Source organism: Cynocephalus volans, chromosome 15 (assembly GCF_027409185.1).
Source record: "Cynocephalus volans isolate mCynVol1 chromosome 15, mCynVol1.pri, whole genome shotgun sequence".
In the NCBI taxonomy this organism is placed as follows: Eukaryota; Metazoa; Chordata; class Mammalia; order Dermoptera; family Cynocephalidae; genus Cynocephalus; species Cynocephalus volans.
In genome coordinates, this window is record NC_084474.1 from 55,107,101 (window position 1) to 55,126,876 (window position 19,776).

Here is a 19,776-nt window from a genome sequence, read left to right on the forward strand (position 1 = left end):
GTAACAGTGAACATGGAGCGCTTACTCCGCGTCGGGTCCTCGAGTGTCTCACACGTATTAACTCATCAGTCCTCACCGCAGCTCTATGAGGCCGACACTCTTATTATCTCCATTTTACAGAAAAGAACGCTAAGGCTCTGAAGGGGAAGAACCTTCCCAAAGTCATACAAGTCTAGGTAGCTAAGGCAGGCTCCAGAGGGGAAGCTCTCAACCATTAGGCAAATCCCATTACAACAAATAGGAAAAAAAAAATTTCTCAATAACAAAAAACTCAAGGCTGTGCAGATGGTGGGCATATTTAACATGGTAAGCTGAGCCCCTGAAAGGCTAGTACTGTGTAAGTCTAATGTCTCTGGAAGCCCTTAGTGTTGGCTGCAGCAGGCCCTGGGGGGACACGGCCACTCCGCACACTCCCCCTGACTCTGGGGAAGGACAGGGCGTCGCGTACAGCAGCCAGACACTGAGCAAGATGCTGGCACGCTCCCTTTGTTTCTTACCCTCTTGCTGAAGTGGAACAAGACCCCTGACTGAGAGACAATGAGTAAGCTGTGATGTCACAGAAAACTAAGGTTCATTTATCTGTGTGAGATGACTCATTTGTGTCTACTGAACGATGCTAAAGTGCTGGCTGTTACAAGATGGTACAGTCACGCACACAGCAAGAGTTACTTTTAACCTTGGATCTCGCTGCTGGATGAGTCAGTATATTCATTACATTTCTCCCAAGGCAAAGGAAAGCAGCAGCACCCAAGAAGAGCAAATGTTTACTTAAGGTGCTGAGCAGCACAGAGTTTAAAGCAAAGGAGAAGACTGTGAACTTCCTGTGTGAATAAAATATCACGAAAGCTCGCGCCCAGCCGCAGGGGCTGGGGTTGGGCTGCCAGCCCACCTTGGTGAACCCCCCTCACCCCGACTTCATGCTGGGAGGTGCCCCTAATGTCGGCAATGCCAGTGGATGCCCCAGCTGGAGAGATACCTCGCTTCATCCCTTCTTCTTTCATCTGCTTAGAAGGTGCTGGACCAAACTCCTCTTCCATGGGCCTGAACATCCGTTTCACAAGGACACTGCTGCTAGAAAAGATAAGCAAAAGTTGTTCAATAAAGCAGGCAAGGTGTCAAAGCACAAGTTCACGCATGTGTCAGTCCCTATCCTTTCCCATGATTTATATCATCCCTAGTTTTCCACTCCTGGATCCCCTCACCAACCTCCTTCTTCCCCTTGCATGTCCCAAGCCATCCCTGTTGGAGGCAGAACACACACACCAATGTCTTTAGGGCATGGACCTAAGACACACTCCCCATTGCTGAATGTCGACCCACAAGGTGAGACTTGCGGGTTTTACCCACTCCATCCTGCACACATCCCACATTTCTGCTCATATCAGGGCTGGGGAGAAGCAGAATGAGCCCTGGGGTCTGTGTGGTCTCCAAGTCACATCAGCCCCTCCCATCCACCTGAGGCCTAGGTGTTCCTGTCCCCTCCTGCCAGCCCCTTGGGGTACAGCAGTGATCTCTGCAAATGAGGCAGGCCAGCCTGGCTGGTTCTTAGTTGTGAGTCTATCCTGACTTCCTGCTGTTCTGTCTGTCCGTCTGGTTGGTGTGGATGACACCACAGGAGTGGAAGCTCCTGAGAGATCCAGACCTTGGCTGCCCATCCTTTCCTCCTCCTCAGAGAGGGTTTCAGGCCCTCCTCCTGGAAGCCCATGGTGCTGAGGCCCTGCATATCCCCATTTTGGATAGTTCTTCATTTCTTCCCAAAGTCCCTGTCCACTCTGGACACCCTAAGGAAGGAGAGGACTTTTTGAGTGGAAAAGAAATTGGAAGAACAGAAGTTGCTGATGCTGAGAAAATGCTTCCAATAAAATCTTACTATTCCTCAAGCCCTCAAGGCAGCAGTTGCAGGTTTTTAGAAATTTTTACTGTCTCTGGGATTCCTGAGCACATGAAGCAATGCAGACAGGCAGTTCAGAACTGTTAAGACAGGAACTCTGGGGCCAGACTACCTTGGTTTACATCTCTCCTTCATAATTTATGCACTGTGGGAACTTGGACAAGTTCCTTAACCTCCCTGGGCCTCAGTCTCCTTATCTTTAAAAAGAGGCTGTTGAGAGAATTAGGTGAATTCACATACGTAAAGCACCCACAAGGTCCCTGACACGTTGTAAGCACCACTGAAGTGTTAGATGAAGACGATGACAATGATTACAAATTGGAGAGATCTGAGGAAGAGATATGAGGAGGAGTTACTAAGGCAGACAATTTGAAAGAAGTCAGAGCTTCATTTACCATCAGAGAGCAAACAGTCCCAACTACCACTCTGGTCCAGTTTAAGGACTAGTGTTGGTAAAGCTCCCTGCGTGGAAGGTTGACATTATATCAACCTCAGGCTTCCTAGGTAATGCAGAACCCTGCAACTCCGTGTTGGCACTATTGTCCCTATGAAGTTATTTATCAGCTCTCAAGTTGGGCTAATGGTGGGGCCAATGGTAGAAAGAGCACACAGTACAAAATTGTTGACAGCCCAAAAGTATTAAACTATTAAAAGTAATAGTTTAAACTATTAAACCAATGATGCCTTAATTTACCTCTGCATACCCTAGCTGTATAGAGGTATGAAGGTACATCTATCAATCAAAGTCCCGAATAAGTCTTCAGATGCTACAAAGCACGTTTCATCTCCTCGGTCACTTAAGTTTCATGAACACTGTGTGCCAGCCAGGGCAAGGGCCGAGTTTGTCCCCATCTCAGTGATGAGCAAAAGCTCCATGTGTTAAGTGTCGTGGGCAGGGCGATGCCGCTCATAAGTGAAGCAGGCTGTTCAGAGAACCAGCCTCGGAGGGAGCAACCTCATGATAAAGTTACTCAGCAAATCTGAGATAAGGAGCAGTAAGGGTATGAGAAACGATATTAAGAGTTAGCATTCTCTTATGCTTTTCCCGAGTAAGTCAAACTAATAGAAATAACTAGAGGAAAAGCCTCAAACTCAAGTCCCAGCTGATAGTGGTAATGAGTTTTTATGGCACCGTTCCCTCTGCCTTCCTCTCACTACCTTGATAAAAGCACATCTTGCTACTCTGTCACGTCTCGAAACTGGAGTGACCATGGCCGCAGGACTAGAAGATTAAAAATCCGTTCACACAGCAGTCAGTGACCAACAGGTTAATAGCGGGTAAATAGCCCGAAATATCACCAGACACTCTCTCACGCTGTGTGAGGGTTCCTAAGCCAGTGATCTTCTTTCTTCACCAAGCAAGATTTATTTGTTTTTCTGGTTTTATTGACTTTTGATAACACCCTGTACTGAGCCATGAAAAACCGTGCCATTAAAATAACATCTTGAATAAACCACATTTCTCTTGGGAATTCAAAAATGCTTTTTCACACTTTCAAATCTATAAACCTGGTAGGAGTCAATAAACTTGTGTGGCCCAAATTCAACTGTTCCCTTTATTTTCAAAGCAAGGCAAGAAAGGAAGGGCAGATACGACAGTCCCCTTTGACAGATAAAAGAGCACAAATTTCAGGTCTCCTGGTGCCAGTGCAATTACACTGGATTGTGCCACAAAAGGACTGGAGAACTGGGAAAAGGTATGTTCTCTGACATCAATCTCATCCCACTGGCACAATGGGGCAGCTGGTATGTAGAGTGACTCCAGGTACAGTGGCACATTCTGCTATCGTCTTATAGGATTAATATCAGAGAAAGCAAGTCCCTGAGGTATAAACAAAAGAGTGCCAAGTTCCATCAGGAAAATATCGGGGAGGTTTCAGGTCTCAAGCACGGGTCTTTGGCCACACCCAGGAAAGGCAATGTTGCGTCCTCTCTGACAGGCTGAACTGCACTAGACGTTGGGTGACTGGTGAGGAAGGAGGTGTCAAAAAAAAGTGCAGAAAGGGGTTGCAGGTACCATGGAGACAGAGTTTGTCTATTTCACAACTCTGCTTATGGCCTACATACGCTGATGACCATAATTCCCTAAATAAATGTAGGTTCCTCCTCTACATTAGCCTCAGAAAAGAGGAGGTCACCTTATATTCAAGTCCTTACAAAGTCTTTCACATTATGGAGGAGCACCTCAATTAACTCACTTTCAACAAATGACTTTTTGGAGAAGTCATCCCAAAATGACTTTAATCAATGCTAGTTTGGGGTGTTTATAGAATTCACCCGACAGAAACAGTAAAACAAACAGAGCCCACACATAGATTTATTAGCAGTTATGAGCTCAAACTGCAAGTAATAAGTGACTTAGTCACTAGACCCGAGAAAGATCATTTAAAAAAGTAATACAGATACTTCTGTTCCCAGTTAAGATGCTATTGCCTGTGGCAAAACAATGTTTCAGCCAAGAACAACTTGAAAAACTGTCTAGAATTTATAAAAGATCTTATGGAAGGTATTGAAGTGCTTCTGACAAGGCAGCCAGAACTTGAGGAGCTGAGATCTTGGAAGAAAACTGCAGAAGAGGTGAGCTAATAATCAGTGACCACGTTTCCTCTCAAAGCATTTGCCAATCTCGTCTGGGGCATAAAGGATGATAATTCCAGGAGGCACATACCAAGAATGAAGAAGCTGGCATAGCTTTTAGCAATCTCATCGTGTTAGAGAAACAAAAATTGGAGTTTAGGGGTGCAAAGGTACCCAGGACTTATAGTCAAACTTCCAGAGAGTAGAAGCGCACAAGAAGTGAGTCAGACCCTCTGTGGTATTCCTCCTGGTGTATTTGCCAAGTTCTTAGGTGGCACAGGACAAGAGAATAAGTTAAGCAGAAAACTCCTGAAAATTGTAGAGGATATTTTGGCAGTCTCACCATGCTCAGAAGGCCCACCCAAGGAAGAAGATCCATAGTAAGACCCTTAGAGCTGTAATCTAGGATGAGCCAGAAACAGTCTGAGGCTAATAAAATCTGCAACCCAGCTTTGGGTCAGTTCTGTCCCTGACTCAATTATGGTAATTGACACCCACTCAGGCAGCACAACAGAAGATAGAAAAAACCTTCACGAGAGAAAAATAATGTCATCCAGAGATTCCATAATTTTTATATACATTGTTCACCATTGAATTGATATTTATCAAGTTGACTAATAAATAGGACCAAGGGAAAAATAAACAATAGAAAAAGACCCACATATAACACTTATAGCCCACTTATTTGTCAGATATAAACTTAAAAATAACTGTGATTATTGTGTTTGTGAAAATAAATGACAAGACATACAGAGCTGGAATCTATTAAAAAATAAGTAAACCAATTAAGTGGAAATCCTAGGACTAAAAAGTGCAATAATTAAAATTAAGAACTCAATAGATGAGTTTAACAGTAGATCAGACCCAGCAGAAGAGAGTATAACGTTAGGTCAGTAGAAAGTATCAGAGAAAATAACATTAGGTCATCAGGCTAAAGCATGATGAGCAAAGAGGATAGAAAATTCAGAAAAAACAAAACAAAACATTAAAAACACAAGAACACAATAAAAAGTTCTAATATGCATTTAGAATCCCAAAGAAGTTGAGGAGGAAAGAGGGAGGTCGGGGAGGGAGCACAGGGAAGAAGCAATATTAGAAGAGATCACAGCCAAGAATGTTGTAAAATTGATAAAGACATCAACAATAAATATATTCAATAAGTGCTATAAAATTCAAAGCAGGAAAAAATACAAAGAAAACCTAGACATAGAAACATTATAATGAAAATTCTGAAAACTTAAGAGAAAGAGACAACTTTAAAAGCATTCATAAAAGAAGAGAGAAAAGGAAGAAACATCATATTCAAAAGAGCAACAGTAAGACAGCTGGTTTCTCAAAAGAAATGGTGGAAACCAAAACACAAAGGAAATAAATGCCAAACTGGAATTCTATACCTAGCAAAAACATCCTACAAGTGATTGCAAATAAAAACATTTACAACAAACTAATAATCTGAGAGAATTTGTTGCCGAAAATTTCATGACAAAAGAAATACTGAAGAGTTCTTCAGGAAGTAGGAAATGGATCCCAAAGAGAAACAGAGGGAGAGAGGGAGGGAGGGAGGCAAAAAGGAGAAAGCAACAAATAGGGTAAATATAGCTTACACTTATAAAAGGAGATAAAGCTTAGTTTTAAGAGTCTTAGATTTAAATCTCCCAATTCTCAAAAATGGCAAACTAGTATACCAGCAAGAATAACTAGTACTAATGTAAAGAACAGGTAAAATTGACTCTGAGGGATAGTAAAATTGGTTTTCATTTTCTTAAATTTAAAAAAAATCTCCTTTGCATATTTGATGCATATTTGAATATTACTGAGTGGATTTATAAATGTAATATCTAATAATAAAAAAATCAAAAAATATGTCAGTGGGGGGGTGTTCTTACAACTGCATGTGAATCTACAGTTATCTCAAAATTAAAAGTTTAATTAAAAATGTAATTTAAGAAATGAAGGTGACATTGTGGCAATCATTATGCAATTATTTCTTTCTAATGTTATAAGAATCAGTATTTGTGGTTTGGGAATAAAATTTTTAAAGATAATCTCACTATGTGGATTTAAAAAGTATTTCAACTTTTATGGTAGTGAAGAATTGCCCTTATAAACAGTGAGGTAAAAAGTAACTTTAGCAATGAGAAAACACCTGACGTCAAAGATAAATTATAAAAAATTTGTATAAAAGTGTTTTATAAAATGTGACAGATATTTCTAATTTATGCAATATGTTATTCTTTAAATGTATGTGTAATTAAATTAACAAAGTATCAGTAAATCATTGACTCTTTTGGTTATTCATAAAGGTTTACCTATTCAAGTTGGCCCAAAAGCTTTAATTTATGTTTTCATCTTCTCCTTGGGAAAATAGGGAAATTGCTCTATATTTTTAATCACCTTATACTCATGAGTATGTGGTAAAACATAGCACACCGCACCCTATGTTTCATGGTTTGCTTGGCATCCCTGAGAGCTCTATCAAAGGAAAGCACTTGGTTCTCTGGGAAATTGCTCCTTGAAAAGAAATAGTGCAGTATTCTAAAAGTATCTTATTTTGTAGCCCTACAAAGACTGCTGATGAATACAGGGTGGGTGTGATAAGTTTAACATTATGTTGATTAAGTGTACTCACTGTTAATTGATTAATAATCTCTAACTTCCCCAAAGGGCACTGAATTCTAGCCAAAGTGTTTGCTTCCATGGAAGATGGGCATCCAGAACTGCCTCTTTTTCTCAGCAACACTGTGCCGAGCTTCTGGCTTGGTCTGGCAGCATCTACAGGACTTCCCTCCTGCAGGAGAGGCAGGGCCCTCTGCTGGACACTCACAGCCTGATAAGCAAGTCCCTTCTCACTTCTCTGATGAACATGCTTTGAGCTGGCACAGGACCAATCTGCAGGGTTGGCCTGCCCAACTTTTGCCCCCTTCTGGCTTTTGTTTCCTAAAGTCTCACTCCAGTGGTGATAGTGGTATGCCTTTAAGAAGAAGGAAGGGGAGAAGAGAAATTCTGGGAAAGGATTGAAGTCTGAGGGTCCCAAGCAGCATCCCATGGCAATGGCAGAATCTTGGAGGGAAACTGAATTCCGCAAATCAAGGAGCATTTAGGATCTCAGGCACTTCTTGCTCATAATACTGTGTTCTCATGAGAATAATATGAAATTAGTGCTAGATGGAATCTCAGATCGTCTTATACAAAATCCTCAATGTAAAATTGAGGACACCAAAGCCCAGAGATCAAGGAACTGGCCAAGGCTTCACACTGGTGAGCGGTAATGCAGGGTAGAACTTGGGCTTCCTGACCTCACAGTCAACATCCTCTCCTTGACACCACACTGTCCCTTGTAACATATGTGAATAAGTGATTAGGATTGATAGTACTGATCATTTCTGTTCATTCCAACTACTTGAAATATATTAACTATGTGCCAAGATAAGAACAACCATCTAATTAGGTATTAAGAAAATTTAGAACTCAGAATTTAGAGGTCAAGTCCCAGACAAGGTTCTGCCCCTAACCAGGTGGGGAATCGCTGATTTCTGTGAGATTCTCTGTCCTTCAGCATAGAGAAGAAGGTGGCAAACTTCTTCTGTAAAGGGACAGACAGTGAACATTTAAGCCATATGGCCTCTGTTGTAACTACTCAACTCTGCTGTTGTAGCACCAAAAGAGCTGCTGGAAATACAGAAAGGAATTCATATGGCTGTGATCCAGTAAAACTTTATTCATGGACACTTGCATTTCATATAAATTCCACATGTCACACAGTATTATTCTTCTTTTGAATTTTTTTCAACCGTTGAAAAATATAATAACGATTCTTATCTTGCAGACTACGCAAAAACCCATGATGGGCCAGATTTGGTCCTCAGGTTATAGTCTGTCAACCTCTGCTCTAGGAATGACTTAGCAATATCTGCTCCACTCACTTTGCCAACTGTGAGATGTTTTACAAGTAAATATATTAATCACATAAAAATAGGGAAGCCATGGTTTGACCGTAGTTTGAAAAAAAAAATAATGATCTAGAGATTTTAGTTACGTATGCATAATGCAAACCAAGAACATAAAGTAGGTGTTGAAAATGAATGTAGTTCTAGAAAAGAAAAACAGCATCCAAGTCATAAGAAGAAATTATCCCAATATAATCTGCAATTCACGTGGTCCAGAACATAGTTTATTCTGAAAGCCAATTTTAAGGAGACTATTAACAAATTTTGTAATCCCCCCTGGAGGGAAATTAAGATGTTGAGAAGTAGAACTTTATTTTACCAAGAACAGTTGTAGAGAGGTAGGGGATGTTTGAATGATAAGGGAGGATGAGACTTATGCAGAAAGCAGAACTAGAGCTGATGGGTAGAAGTCAAAGGAAGGTAGAAGTCAGCTCAACAAAGTAACTTCCTAAGAGCTGGAATTGTCCAACAGTGTGAAGATCTATCTCACACACGGCGAGCTCTCCAACACTGGGAATATTTGAGTAGAAGCAAGCTGACCACCTGTCAAGGATGTGGTGTGGATGTTACCATTGCCTAGGACAGTCAGCTAAATGAACTTGAATATTCCTTTTGGGCTCTAAAATTCTGAGTTTATAGATGAGTTAAAGGATAGAAAGCAGTTTAGAGATTTGGCTGCCTCTAAACACCTGCAGGACCACTTTCAGGTAGACATGTATCCTATGCAAAGATGGAGAACACCAATCACTGTAATGCAGAGACTTGATGTGGAAGACACTGGGAGCTTTAGTGATCCCTATCTTACCTACAGTTCTAGAGGACAGTGAAAAGGTTCTCAGCCTTCCCAGTCCCATTCAAACCAGCCTCACCACTGGCCCACCGGGATCACTTCCCAGAGCGAGGGTGTCAAGAAGTATTCATGGGTGGCCCAGGTAGTACTGGAAGTAGGAGAGGCTGTCTCCTTTGACTCATGCCTCAAGCTCAGCTTGGTCTTGTGTTGGGACCAAACGATGGGTAGGGAGGGCTATCAGGAAGATTTCGGTAACTGGATTATTGGTGAAAAGATGGGAAGAAAGAGAGGGGTCACTTAGAAAAACAGCTAGTTATTCAAAGGCAGATTATAGGAAGGAAAGAGGGGGGGAAGGAGAAGCTTGGAGGGATACTCAGGGCTGGAAGAGCATTTCCACTGGCACGAACAGGCTTTGGGTGTTTAAGTGAAAGAACTGAGTGTCTTACCCTTCTCGTTCATCATCCGTGTTGTAATACACCTGTGGAACAAAACAATAGGCTTACTGTAGGTCAGAGACAAGAAATGGAAACACATCACGTGGTGCGCAGACTTTCCTAAGGCAGAAACTGTCTCTTAAAATAGACAAAAGACAAATCTGTATAATGACGCTGTGTGTATGTGTGTGTTTCAAAGGAAATGCAAATTTAACCTCTTCACATTCTCCCTGGAGTTAATTCTTAGCTTTTAATAAAATAAAATTGCAAATCTGATTATGTCTAGCTAAAGTCAGTCTGATCAGGCTACCTATGGCCGTAAGCCATATGTTGCTTTTGACACTAAGGAACTATTTTGGAAGGATTTAAAATTCATTGTTTAGAAAGGCACGGGCTTGCAGGGTGGCTCTTGGAGCAGGGCCTGTGAGTAACATCCAATTTGGTCTAGAGATAAGCTGACTCCAGGCACTGTGCTACTGGCAAGGGGATGGGCAAGAGGGTCCCATTGTAGTATGGCAGTAACCCCAGGCCTCTCTGTTAACTCCCCAAAGGGGCCAGGGTTGCCCTGGCATCCCACAGCCACAGAATTTTAAGAGCAACTATCTTCAGGCTGGGAAACATCATTTAGCTCTGAAAGGTGTTACTGGCCAGAAGGAAGATCTCCTAGGACAGTCTTCTTTAGGTGGTCAGCATGGCAGCAGGTAGAGTCAGAATTAAAGAAATGATGCAAAATACTTATTATTTTACAGAACTATGGGAGAAATCCAGAGAAGATCTGCTGTATATGTATATCCACTTGACCCAATTATTTCTAAAAGTGCATTGTGGGCCTTTCGTGAGCTTTATCTGTGTGCTTCAGGACGATTTGAGTTTGGGTTTAGAATAATACCTCAGTTGATATCAGACATTTACATGCTAACTTCAAGTGTAGCCTCTGATTATAATACAGTTAGATGCTGTTTCTGCCCCAGCCTTGCAGAGAGCCCTAGAGGGACACCCTCCCTACAGACTTTCTCAAAGGCTCTTGGCAGCTCCTGGGTGGCTGCCAGGCCTAGACATGGTTATATAACAAAACTGGTTACCTGGAACTCTCTGGGAATGAGTCATTCTAGTCATTAGCTCAGATTTCTACAGGAACTTTCTTCCTTTAATTTTTTTTTTTTTATGGCTATTGTATTGTATACTTTATTTCTTCTTAAACATAAAACAGTAACAGTTTTTTTTTTTTTTTTCCCCACCCCCAGTTTCGGTGTGGCATCCAGACCATCTGTCATTGTGATGTACTAGAAATGGAACTGTCCATTTAAATGCACATGGGGTGCTCATGTAAGGAAGGGAGGCTGGGTCATACCTTGGGCCACACAACTGGATTATTTTGAAAAAGTTCGCAATGATGGTTTGTGTTTTGCTGCTTTCTTTAAATGTCACATAATGCATTTACCCTCTTGGCTTCCCTGGCAGGGTGACAGACGCTGTCTGCAAAGTGGTTGGTGACCCAAAGGTGGAAACGGCCTTAAGTGTTTTCCTGCCCTCCTGAATGGCCTCTGCTTCACTGTCCCTTTCACTGTCCTTTCATTGTCATTTCTCCTCCTCCCACGTAATGACCCCATTTCTCCCTTATCAGCTGTTGGGCCCATTACACTAACTGAATTTTTAGAGCATGTTTTCAAACTTCAGAATGCATGAAAGATATGTGGAGACTTATCATCAATGCAAATTCCTAGAACCTACTTCAGATATCTTCATTTGAAAGACCTGGGATGGAACTCAGGAATCTGAATCCTTAGCAAGAACTCCCGTGTTTCAGGGGAAGATTGTTTACAAATGACAATTCTCAAGGATGTGAGGGAGGACAGGTGTCCTCCTTGGGTTCGGGTGCTTTGAGGAAGGCTGATACTGCCAAGACCACATTATCCAAAAAGATGATGCCTCTGCATCCCACAAGTTCTCCCAAGTTCCCCTCATCATTTGTCTTTTAAAGGCACTCAGACACAGGCGGCAGTGAATATCAGGGCTTTAACACAAGGAGAGTGAGACTAAAGGCCTGTCCATTGGTTTCATTCCCTCATATTCGTCTTTGAAAATAGTCTGAAGAGTATTCCAATCCACATGTGAACATATGCGAGGACATATGGGCTGACAGTGAAAAGGCTCACTCCCCGGCCCGTGTCTTTGGCTGAATAGGAGCTGCTGCTTCACAACTGATGTGCCTTCAGCACAACTCGGGGTATCTCCCTGACCCTGAGATCTACAGGGCTGCTGACCATGCCACTGTGCAGAGCTGCAATGCAGCTGGTTTTAGCCAGACTCATGCCTGCAGTGGCTACGGAGCTGCACACTGTCGCTTGCCTCTCTGCCCCTTTTGGGGGGGTCTTTTGACCTGCCACCACTAGCTCTTGTTTTGCATGTCAAAGTCGGCCACCCCCTGACCCATTCCACTTCTAAGGCCATGGCGCTGCCTCTTCCCTCCTGCCTTTGGAGGGTTCTCCCAGCATTCAGCTCTTCTGAGAGAAGACAGCCTTAAAAGCACCAGCCAGCCACTGCCGGAGCTCCTTTCTTCAGCTAAGCAAGTTCTGCAGCCACAGGACATTCGTGGGGCTGTTCTAGGGCACAGCTGAGTGTATAACTTTGTTTCCAGGAGCTCCAGGCAGGCTCCCTCCCTGACCCTCGGCTCTGAACACAAGGCCACAGGGCTCTGTGAGGGTGGCCTCCAGATAGCAGGACTTAACAGTTTTGCAATTGCTGAAAACAACAAATTGTAAAGGCTGCCCTTTCCTTCCGCTTCAGCCTCAAGCTGGGAGCCCAGGAGGCAAGTGAGGCCAGGGGACTGACAGTCATGAGCAGGCAGGCTGAGTCCCTTTTCCTCTTAAGATTCATTTACAGCTTTTTATATTTCAGAGAAATCTTGCCAAGAGAACTGTTCAGGTTGTCAGTGTTGACAAGGCATTGAAGCCAGAAGCATGACAGAAAAAACAAGAACAATTTAACTTAATTATCCCCTCTTTAGAAGGTGTGGAAGTTTAGCTCCATAAAATTCCATGGGGCAAAGACAGTACATACACAAATCACCACCAAGTTCTTAGGAATTAAAAAAAAAAAAATTAGGTGCTGGCACTATCTTGATAAGTTATAAAATTCTTCCTTTCTCCCTTTTGCCCTTGTTCCTATCAAACAACTAAGACGAGATGGAAATAAATCAGTTTTTAGTGGAAATTCCCTCTAAGAAAAAGATACGGCTATTTTGTAACCATGTTGTATCAGTGATATAACTGCTTTGTCTCATGCATATAATGAAACAGCACAGTGAATACCAGAGGATGAAATATGGTATTTTCCAGAAAGAGAAAGTGAAGCCAATAACGATTTGTCTTTCTAGACTAAGATCAATTTCAGTGAGTGTCTACACACTTAGAAAGGAAGAAAAACTTGAATGTGTCCGTATGACCTATTTCTCAAAGCAGACCTTTTCTCAAAGGACTTTGGATTTAAAAGAAAACTAATCGATGCAAAATTCATTAAATCCTAATTGGTTTGGTGAAAGACAATTCTGGCTAATTCTAGGGAAATAATTATTGTTTTCTTTTTTCACAAACTTTTAATTTATCACATAAAAGGAATACCACTAAAGACAAAAAGAAAACATCAGCCACATCACATAACCCTGTAAAAGGTGCTATAATTTTTCTTGTTCCCTTCAAGTTCAGTGATATATTTGGGATCACAGTATAGACACAAATTGGTAATCTACTTTTTCTTCGCCGAACATTTTCATAACTAGTTCCATGTTGCTACATAGTTTCCATAATTAAAATTTTAGTGACTGCATAATATTCCGTCAGCATGAGCTACGATAATGAGTTAATTCTCAGACATTTAAGTTAGTTTAATATTAGATCATTTACTTGTAGATATACCTAGAAGACAGGAATTATTTTTGTTTTTTAAAGGGCTTTTCTACAACTCATTTTTCTTTGGTGTGAAATTATTTACCAATTCAATGGTAACTGTTAATTGACTAAGGGAAAAAATTGTTGATGGGGATTTATTAAATCTAAGAATTTTTCCCCTGGCATAACTTACGAAGTTAGAGGTGCATTTCAATTTCCCACCATTAGGTGGTGCTCTACGGCATAAGGCTAATCCTGCTACCAAAGCTGACAAAACACAACTTTTCCGTCAAGTGATCAGCCTTCTTACTTTCTTCTTCTTTCATTGCTTTGTCAACACTTCACTAAAACCAGGCTATTCTCTTCTTTCCCTTAGGAAGTCAGTTTTCTCTCCTGATACATTCCTTTTTATAAAGAATCATTTACTGTAGGGAATGACATTGACTTTTCCTCTAATGGACAGAAGGTGAGTTTTATATTTAAGGTCAACACCTCCTGAAGCACTTATATCTTAAGGCCCTACCAGCCCTATGGTTGGATGGCAGGTGGTTCTTAGTTACCTGTCCAGTCCTCTGCAGGTTTGCAAAGTGCACGTCGGGTATGAAGAGGACCGGCTGTGAGTGCAGATCCGGCATGGTTTTGAAGTAGGTGATGTCGCTCTTCTTCTGTAAAGGTATGGCAGCCAACTTCCCATCAGAGGCTGCACAGGTCACAAAACCCATAAATGAGAGGGTTATGCATGACTAAGAACTCTCAGCTATAAGCCCCAGATTTAGCTACAGTTCATGATTTTCTCCGATGACGCTTTAAGAATATCATAGATGTACACATAATTTAAAAGCCCCCACCCCCACTCCTGCCAAACAAACAGAAAGAGCATGGACTTCAAGTGAGCACTCTTGACGTGGAGCTCAGGTCCCCTCACATCCTCCAGTTCCTCTGTGTGCCCTAGATTGCTAGTCTATATGAAGGAGGATGTTGGTCTCCATGATATCACAAAGTCCTTCCTAGTTCAAACACACTGTGCTCATATGATTCTATTTGCTTTTCGCAGGGACAATCAGCCTGTCTCCACTGCCAGTGGAAAGCAAGCCATGCCTGGCATATATGTAGTTTTACCTGCAACCCACTTCTTTCCACCTGTTCTGCCAGTGGACCTGGCCCACCTGAGAGAGCAAAGTCAGTCTCAGCAAAACTCACAGTTATTGCACTGGGTTTGGGAGGCCTGGCCTTTCCCCTTCTTCCTGTTCTGCTTCCTCTCTTCATCTCGGATTTTTCTTTCTGCTCCCTGACAGGGAAAAACAAATATAGACAATGCCAGACATATTATCAGAGTGCACAGAAATACTGTCACACACACACACACGTCACAGGGATATGAACAACACAGGGTGGGAGGAGACCAGGCAGCAACATCTCCATCCCTCCGGAGAGGTCTAGCTTTGGCTCTGAAAGCCAAGACCACTCATGAGTCCTTTCTACACGTCTAACCTGTGAGGGATCCCACCTCTCCCACGTTTTCTCCTTTTTTGGTATCTCGCCTATTTAAAGAACCTCAGTTTTGAATCCGTATGGGAAGACCAGACCCAGTTCCTTAACCTAGTGAAGCCTGTTAAATAACTTTAGTGATTATAATAAAATGTCAGAGGGTGAAGCATTGACCTATTAAATTCATTCCTAGGCATGCAGAGGGCTTTAAAGTTGAGTGTGGATTCCTTATACCATTTTTCCTTTGCTTGTTGCTACGGAACATTAAAAAATCATTACAGTGGTAGAAATGAGGAAACCACACAAGATGTAGGATGATTCTGTATATACAAGTATTTTGTTATTGTTTCAATATTTTTGTATGTTGTTAGAGACAGGGCTCCTTCAACCAAGTAGAGAAAAAATTAGTCTATTCACCTCCTTTTTTCTCCTCTATTCCTTCGAATTTGACTTTTTCATTGGCTCCTTTTACCAAATTGCCAAATCCCATCCTACTTAACCAGTTGACCACCACCTTATATATCTTCCCTTTGTGACCTGCCATGATTTCCTGATGATATTTTCTCTGGTCATTTCTCTATGTCAGCTTGCTAACTCATTTTCCTCTTTTTATCTCCCAAATATAGACATTCCAACAGTTTCCTTTTCCTTTCTCTCTCTCCATTCTTGCTGTAGGAGAATTCATCCGCATCTGTGTTTTCACAATGCTCTAGACAGGTAACATTCAGATCAACACCCCCAGCCTCAACTCCTTCCCTGAGTTTCAGATGCATGTTATATTTCCTGCCCATTGTGGTAGCATTAAGAGCAGTGAAGCACAGACTGGCCAGCAACCTCTAACATTTTAGAAATTGTCCCCAGATCATGACACAAAAGAGAGAGTTTTGACAATAAGAAAATTTAATTCTCTGTATGGAAAAAATCAATTCAAAGGCAAAGTACAAATTAACGAAAATACTTGCAAGAAAATACCGCAGATTGTTAAATCCTTAATATATCAATAATGATTCAAATTTTAAAAACTAACATACTGATAGAAAAGTGGAAAAGGGTCATGAAAAAGGAAATGCACAGAAAAAGACACACGTGGTTTAATTAAAACAAGTTTTTGTATCGAGAAAACATATAATATTTTCAGCAAATGAAGTGTTAAATGCATAGACATTACCTTGTTCAAGTGAATATAAAATATAAGCAAAGGTTCTCCAATGTACTCAAGTTTGTAATAGAAACTATTATTTTCTGTTGGGTCCATATAAGGCATTTTCCTATGTGTTTAGAGCTTTGTACAATATAGTACTTAATATAAATAGAAATAAGGACATTTTTTTACCTACCTATATAAATTACAACTAGCCCAAGACACATCCCAAGGTTGGTCAAGCAATTTTATTTCTGAGTTAGTATTTTATGTTGTACTATTTCTATGAGGAAAAGGTCTGGAATTAACTGTTGCAAGATTTATGTATGTTCAATGTAGATTTTTAGGAAAATCACTTGCTTATTATTTTTCAGGCATTCTTTGATATGCCAAATCCGAAGGATTAACATAAAACACAGAGTAGGTCCCTATAAAGCATAGTCTGTGTGTGACTTCTATATAAGAAATTTCCTGCCCCGAATGCCCAGATATCAGCATGACAAAGCAAATTTGCTAGTACCCACTCTCAGAACCACCACAGTTCTCATTTTCCAAATAAAGCTTTTGACTGCACAATGACCCAGGGAAGCGTTGATACATTCAGTTAAGGTGGAAAAAGCTTCCCTTAAACAAGATCTTCCAGAATTATTTTTCTTTCTATGATTATTTGTGACCTGAAGCTTCTAGAAAATATTCTTTTCACTCTTACTATACTGCAAAAACTCTAGTTCTTCCAGAAAAGTAAAATTTGCTACAAATACCAAACTTATCATTTGAAAATAATTTCCCCCACCTGAATCTTCACTCTGGAGTGTTAAATTTGAAAAATACATCTGAAGAATTTGACTATATTGTGATCAGTTTTGCCACCACGTGATGTCTATCTTTGTTTCTTATTTAATATTTAAATTATTTCTCATTTATTTTAAGAATGTGGCTTTATTTCTCAAATTTTGCCCAATATATAGTTACTGTTTGCAGTAAAACAAAATGTACATGGAAGCTTATGGAAGTAATTATGCACAGATATGAAGATATACACACAGGTACCAATATAGGTAGATATATTGACAGATCCTGAATTTTTAATCATAAACATATACATTTCAATAGAATTATCATAATCCAAAAAAAGTTAGAGAAGGCCATTATTTTTATCTGCAATCTCACAGATGTATTACTTAGAAACCAAGCTGGAAAACTATAAATAGTGCAGAATTCCATATGCACTCTAGACTCTAGATTGGGATTGGAAAATTTACCAATTTTTGCTTTAGAGGATAATTCAAATTAAGCATTTGCAATTACACACCCATTTAGAAAATGTAAAAATTAAACTTTTATTTATCTTTTTAATTCCCAAGAGTGAGTTTTGCCTTGGTTTCAAAAATAGAGATAGAAATATGACAAATTACGGCAAAGGATTTTGTATTTAACTTACTAGAGAAATTGACAGTAATTACAGTTAATCCACCTTACATAGCCCATAAGAATTCCTCCTTATGAGTTTCCTGACCACTCCTTCCCCACCTAACCCTTAACATCGGTCTCCCATCCAAGTACTAACCAGGCCCGACCCTGCTTAGCTTCCGAGATCAGACGAGATCAGGCGCGTTCAGGGTGGTATGGCCGTAGACCTAACCCTTAACATCGGGATGTGTAACTAACTACTCTCTAGAAACTCTTTATGTCACTAGTTGCTTGGAATAAATGCCACTTACCCAACATTTTCCCAACCATTTTCTTCTATTTAGCACTGATATTTAAAATAGGAGCTATTGCTAATGCAACCTATTTTTTCATTGGAAAAGTGTTTGTTAATATGATTCTTTTCAATCTTTATACATATTTACAAACATGCTCATGTAAATAAGTGACTCTCCCAACCATTTCTTTCCTTGTTGTAGATTACCCTAGGGCATGACTTCAGGAAATAAATGCTTTGGATAAACCCATAAAATCCTTTTTTTCGCCCTTTCCCTTTTAGAGGCAAAATAACTGTGAATGAAAATTTATAAAAAATATTTTCAAACAAAAGGTATAATCAATCATTTAATTTACCCTCTTGGCTTCTTATAGTCCCTTTCATTCTAGGACACAGGTGAACGATATAACACCTTCTGTGCATTCTGCATGTGTTTATTGGGCTTTTTTTTTTCTTTTTTGTATTTATTATATCAACATTATAGAATAATTATATGAGCATTCTTTAAGTCCTCTCTCCCACTTTCAATTCCAACTACCAAAGTGGAGATAAATGGATGGCCCAGTCCCCCTCTACCCAATTCTTCCCTCCCTTTCTCCTTGCCTCTAACTTTACTCCTTACTTCCAAGAAGGGGATTCACAGAGGGGATTCTACAGTCCCCCTTGGAATATCTAGAATGAAGTAAGAAAATTCAAGATAAAATTTTTTGGGGGGTGGGGTGGCGTGTGGCTGGCTAGTACAGGTAACCAAAGCTTTAACCTTGGTGTTGCAAGGAAATTCAAATTACTTGAATGCTTTCCTATTTGCACTTTTTAAATTCTATGTTGTGCATCATTTGAAAATGCTTTTTTAATGTTTAATTTGCTGAATTTAATATGTAAACTAATTTTTTGGTCTCGTTTTATATTTAAAGGCTACCTTTGTTGAGGTTTTGAATTGCCAGTTGTCATTTTGGTATTTTTGTATAAAGTTATTTATCAACTCAAAGAGTATAAGTTTAGAATCGGAACTATATTTGCATCCAGTTCCTCTACATTTTCACTGTGTGACTCTGGGCAAGTTACTTCTGCTGTCGGACCCACTGTTTTCTCACCCTTTCTACATAACAGTTTAACTGGCCTCCATAGCATGGAATCTGCCAGATGTCCGTTAGATTGCTGTGCTGCTCTGATGGCTGGATGATGGCCACTAATTGAAATCATCATAGGCTGAAATGCTATTGATATTTTAGAGATGTTTACCATTATACTATATGTCCCTAAACCCCTGTGTAGGTTTAGTTGTGTTTTTCTTCTCTCTTCTCATGACCGTCTCTGCTTTCTACTGTTCCTGCTCTCTGCTCATGGGAGCCCATTTCTCCCTATGCACTATCATTGCTAATCCAGAACTTTCAGACATTTTAATAGCACAGTAGACCTTTAATGCAACTGACTACAGCACCTTTAAGAGTGATGGGCAATACTGAATTAGATACTAACCTGTTTCCCCCCTTCCTCGCTCCCCCCAGCATCTAATATGTAGTAGTATCCTTTTACTTACAATTAATAAACAGTTACTCAGCTTATTCTATGTATTATATATTCTCCTCATCCTCCCCAATTTTTAAATAATTGTACTGTATCTACATTGTCAGAACATACTGTGATACTGTCTCTTCCATCACTTATAATTACATCTATAAGTAAATATATACTTAATGCTCACTATCAGTTCTCTCATTAACGTCTTTACAGTCATATTGGTTGTCTGAAGCTTGTTCTCTACTAGAGGGCCCAAGAAGGAATATGTCCCTGATTTTTGGTGGTTTTGTTCGTTTATTTTGTTTTGTCTTTACTCTTGAAAGTCAATTTGGCAGGACGTAAAATCATTGGCTCTCTTGAAATATCTTTTGATCTCTTTAAATATCATTGTCTCT

At 40.4% G+C, this 19,776-nt stretch overlaps 1 protein-coding gene across 1 annotated transcript in view; it reads right to left on the minus strand.

Annotated features, from left to right (window-relative positions):
- The window catches only part of GRHL2 (grainyhead like transcription factor 2), a 114,007-nt gene that overhangs the window by 14,739 nt on the left and 79,492 nt on the right, over positions 1-19,776 (minus strand). The window contains exons 9-12 of the mRNA XM_063079911.1: positions 14,727-14,814; positions 14,087-14,226; positions 9,652-9,683; positions 977-1,071 (exon numbers count right to left, since the gene is read on the minus strand). Of these exons, the coding sequence (XP_062935981.1) occupies positions 977-1,071; positions 9,652-9,683; positions 14,087-14,226; positions 14,727-14,814 (355 nt within the window). The remainder of the gene's footprint in view (positions 1-976; positions 1,072-9,651; positions 9,684-14,086; positions 14,227-14,726; positions 14,815-19,776) is intronic.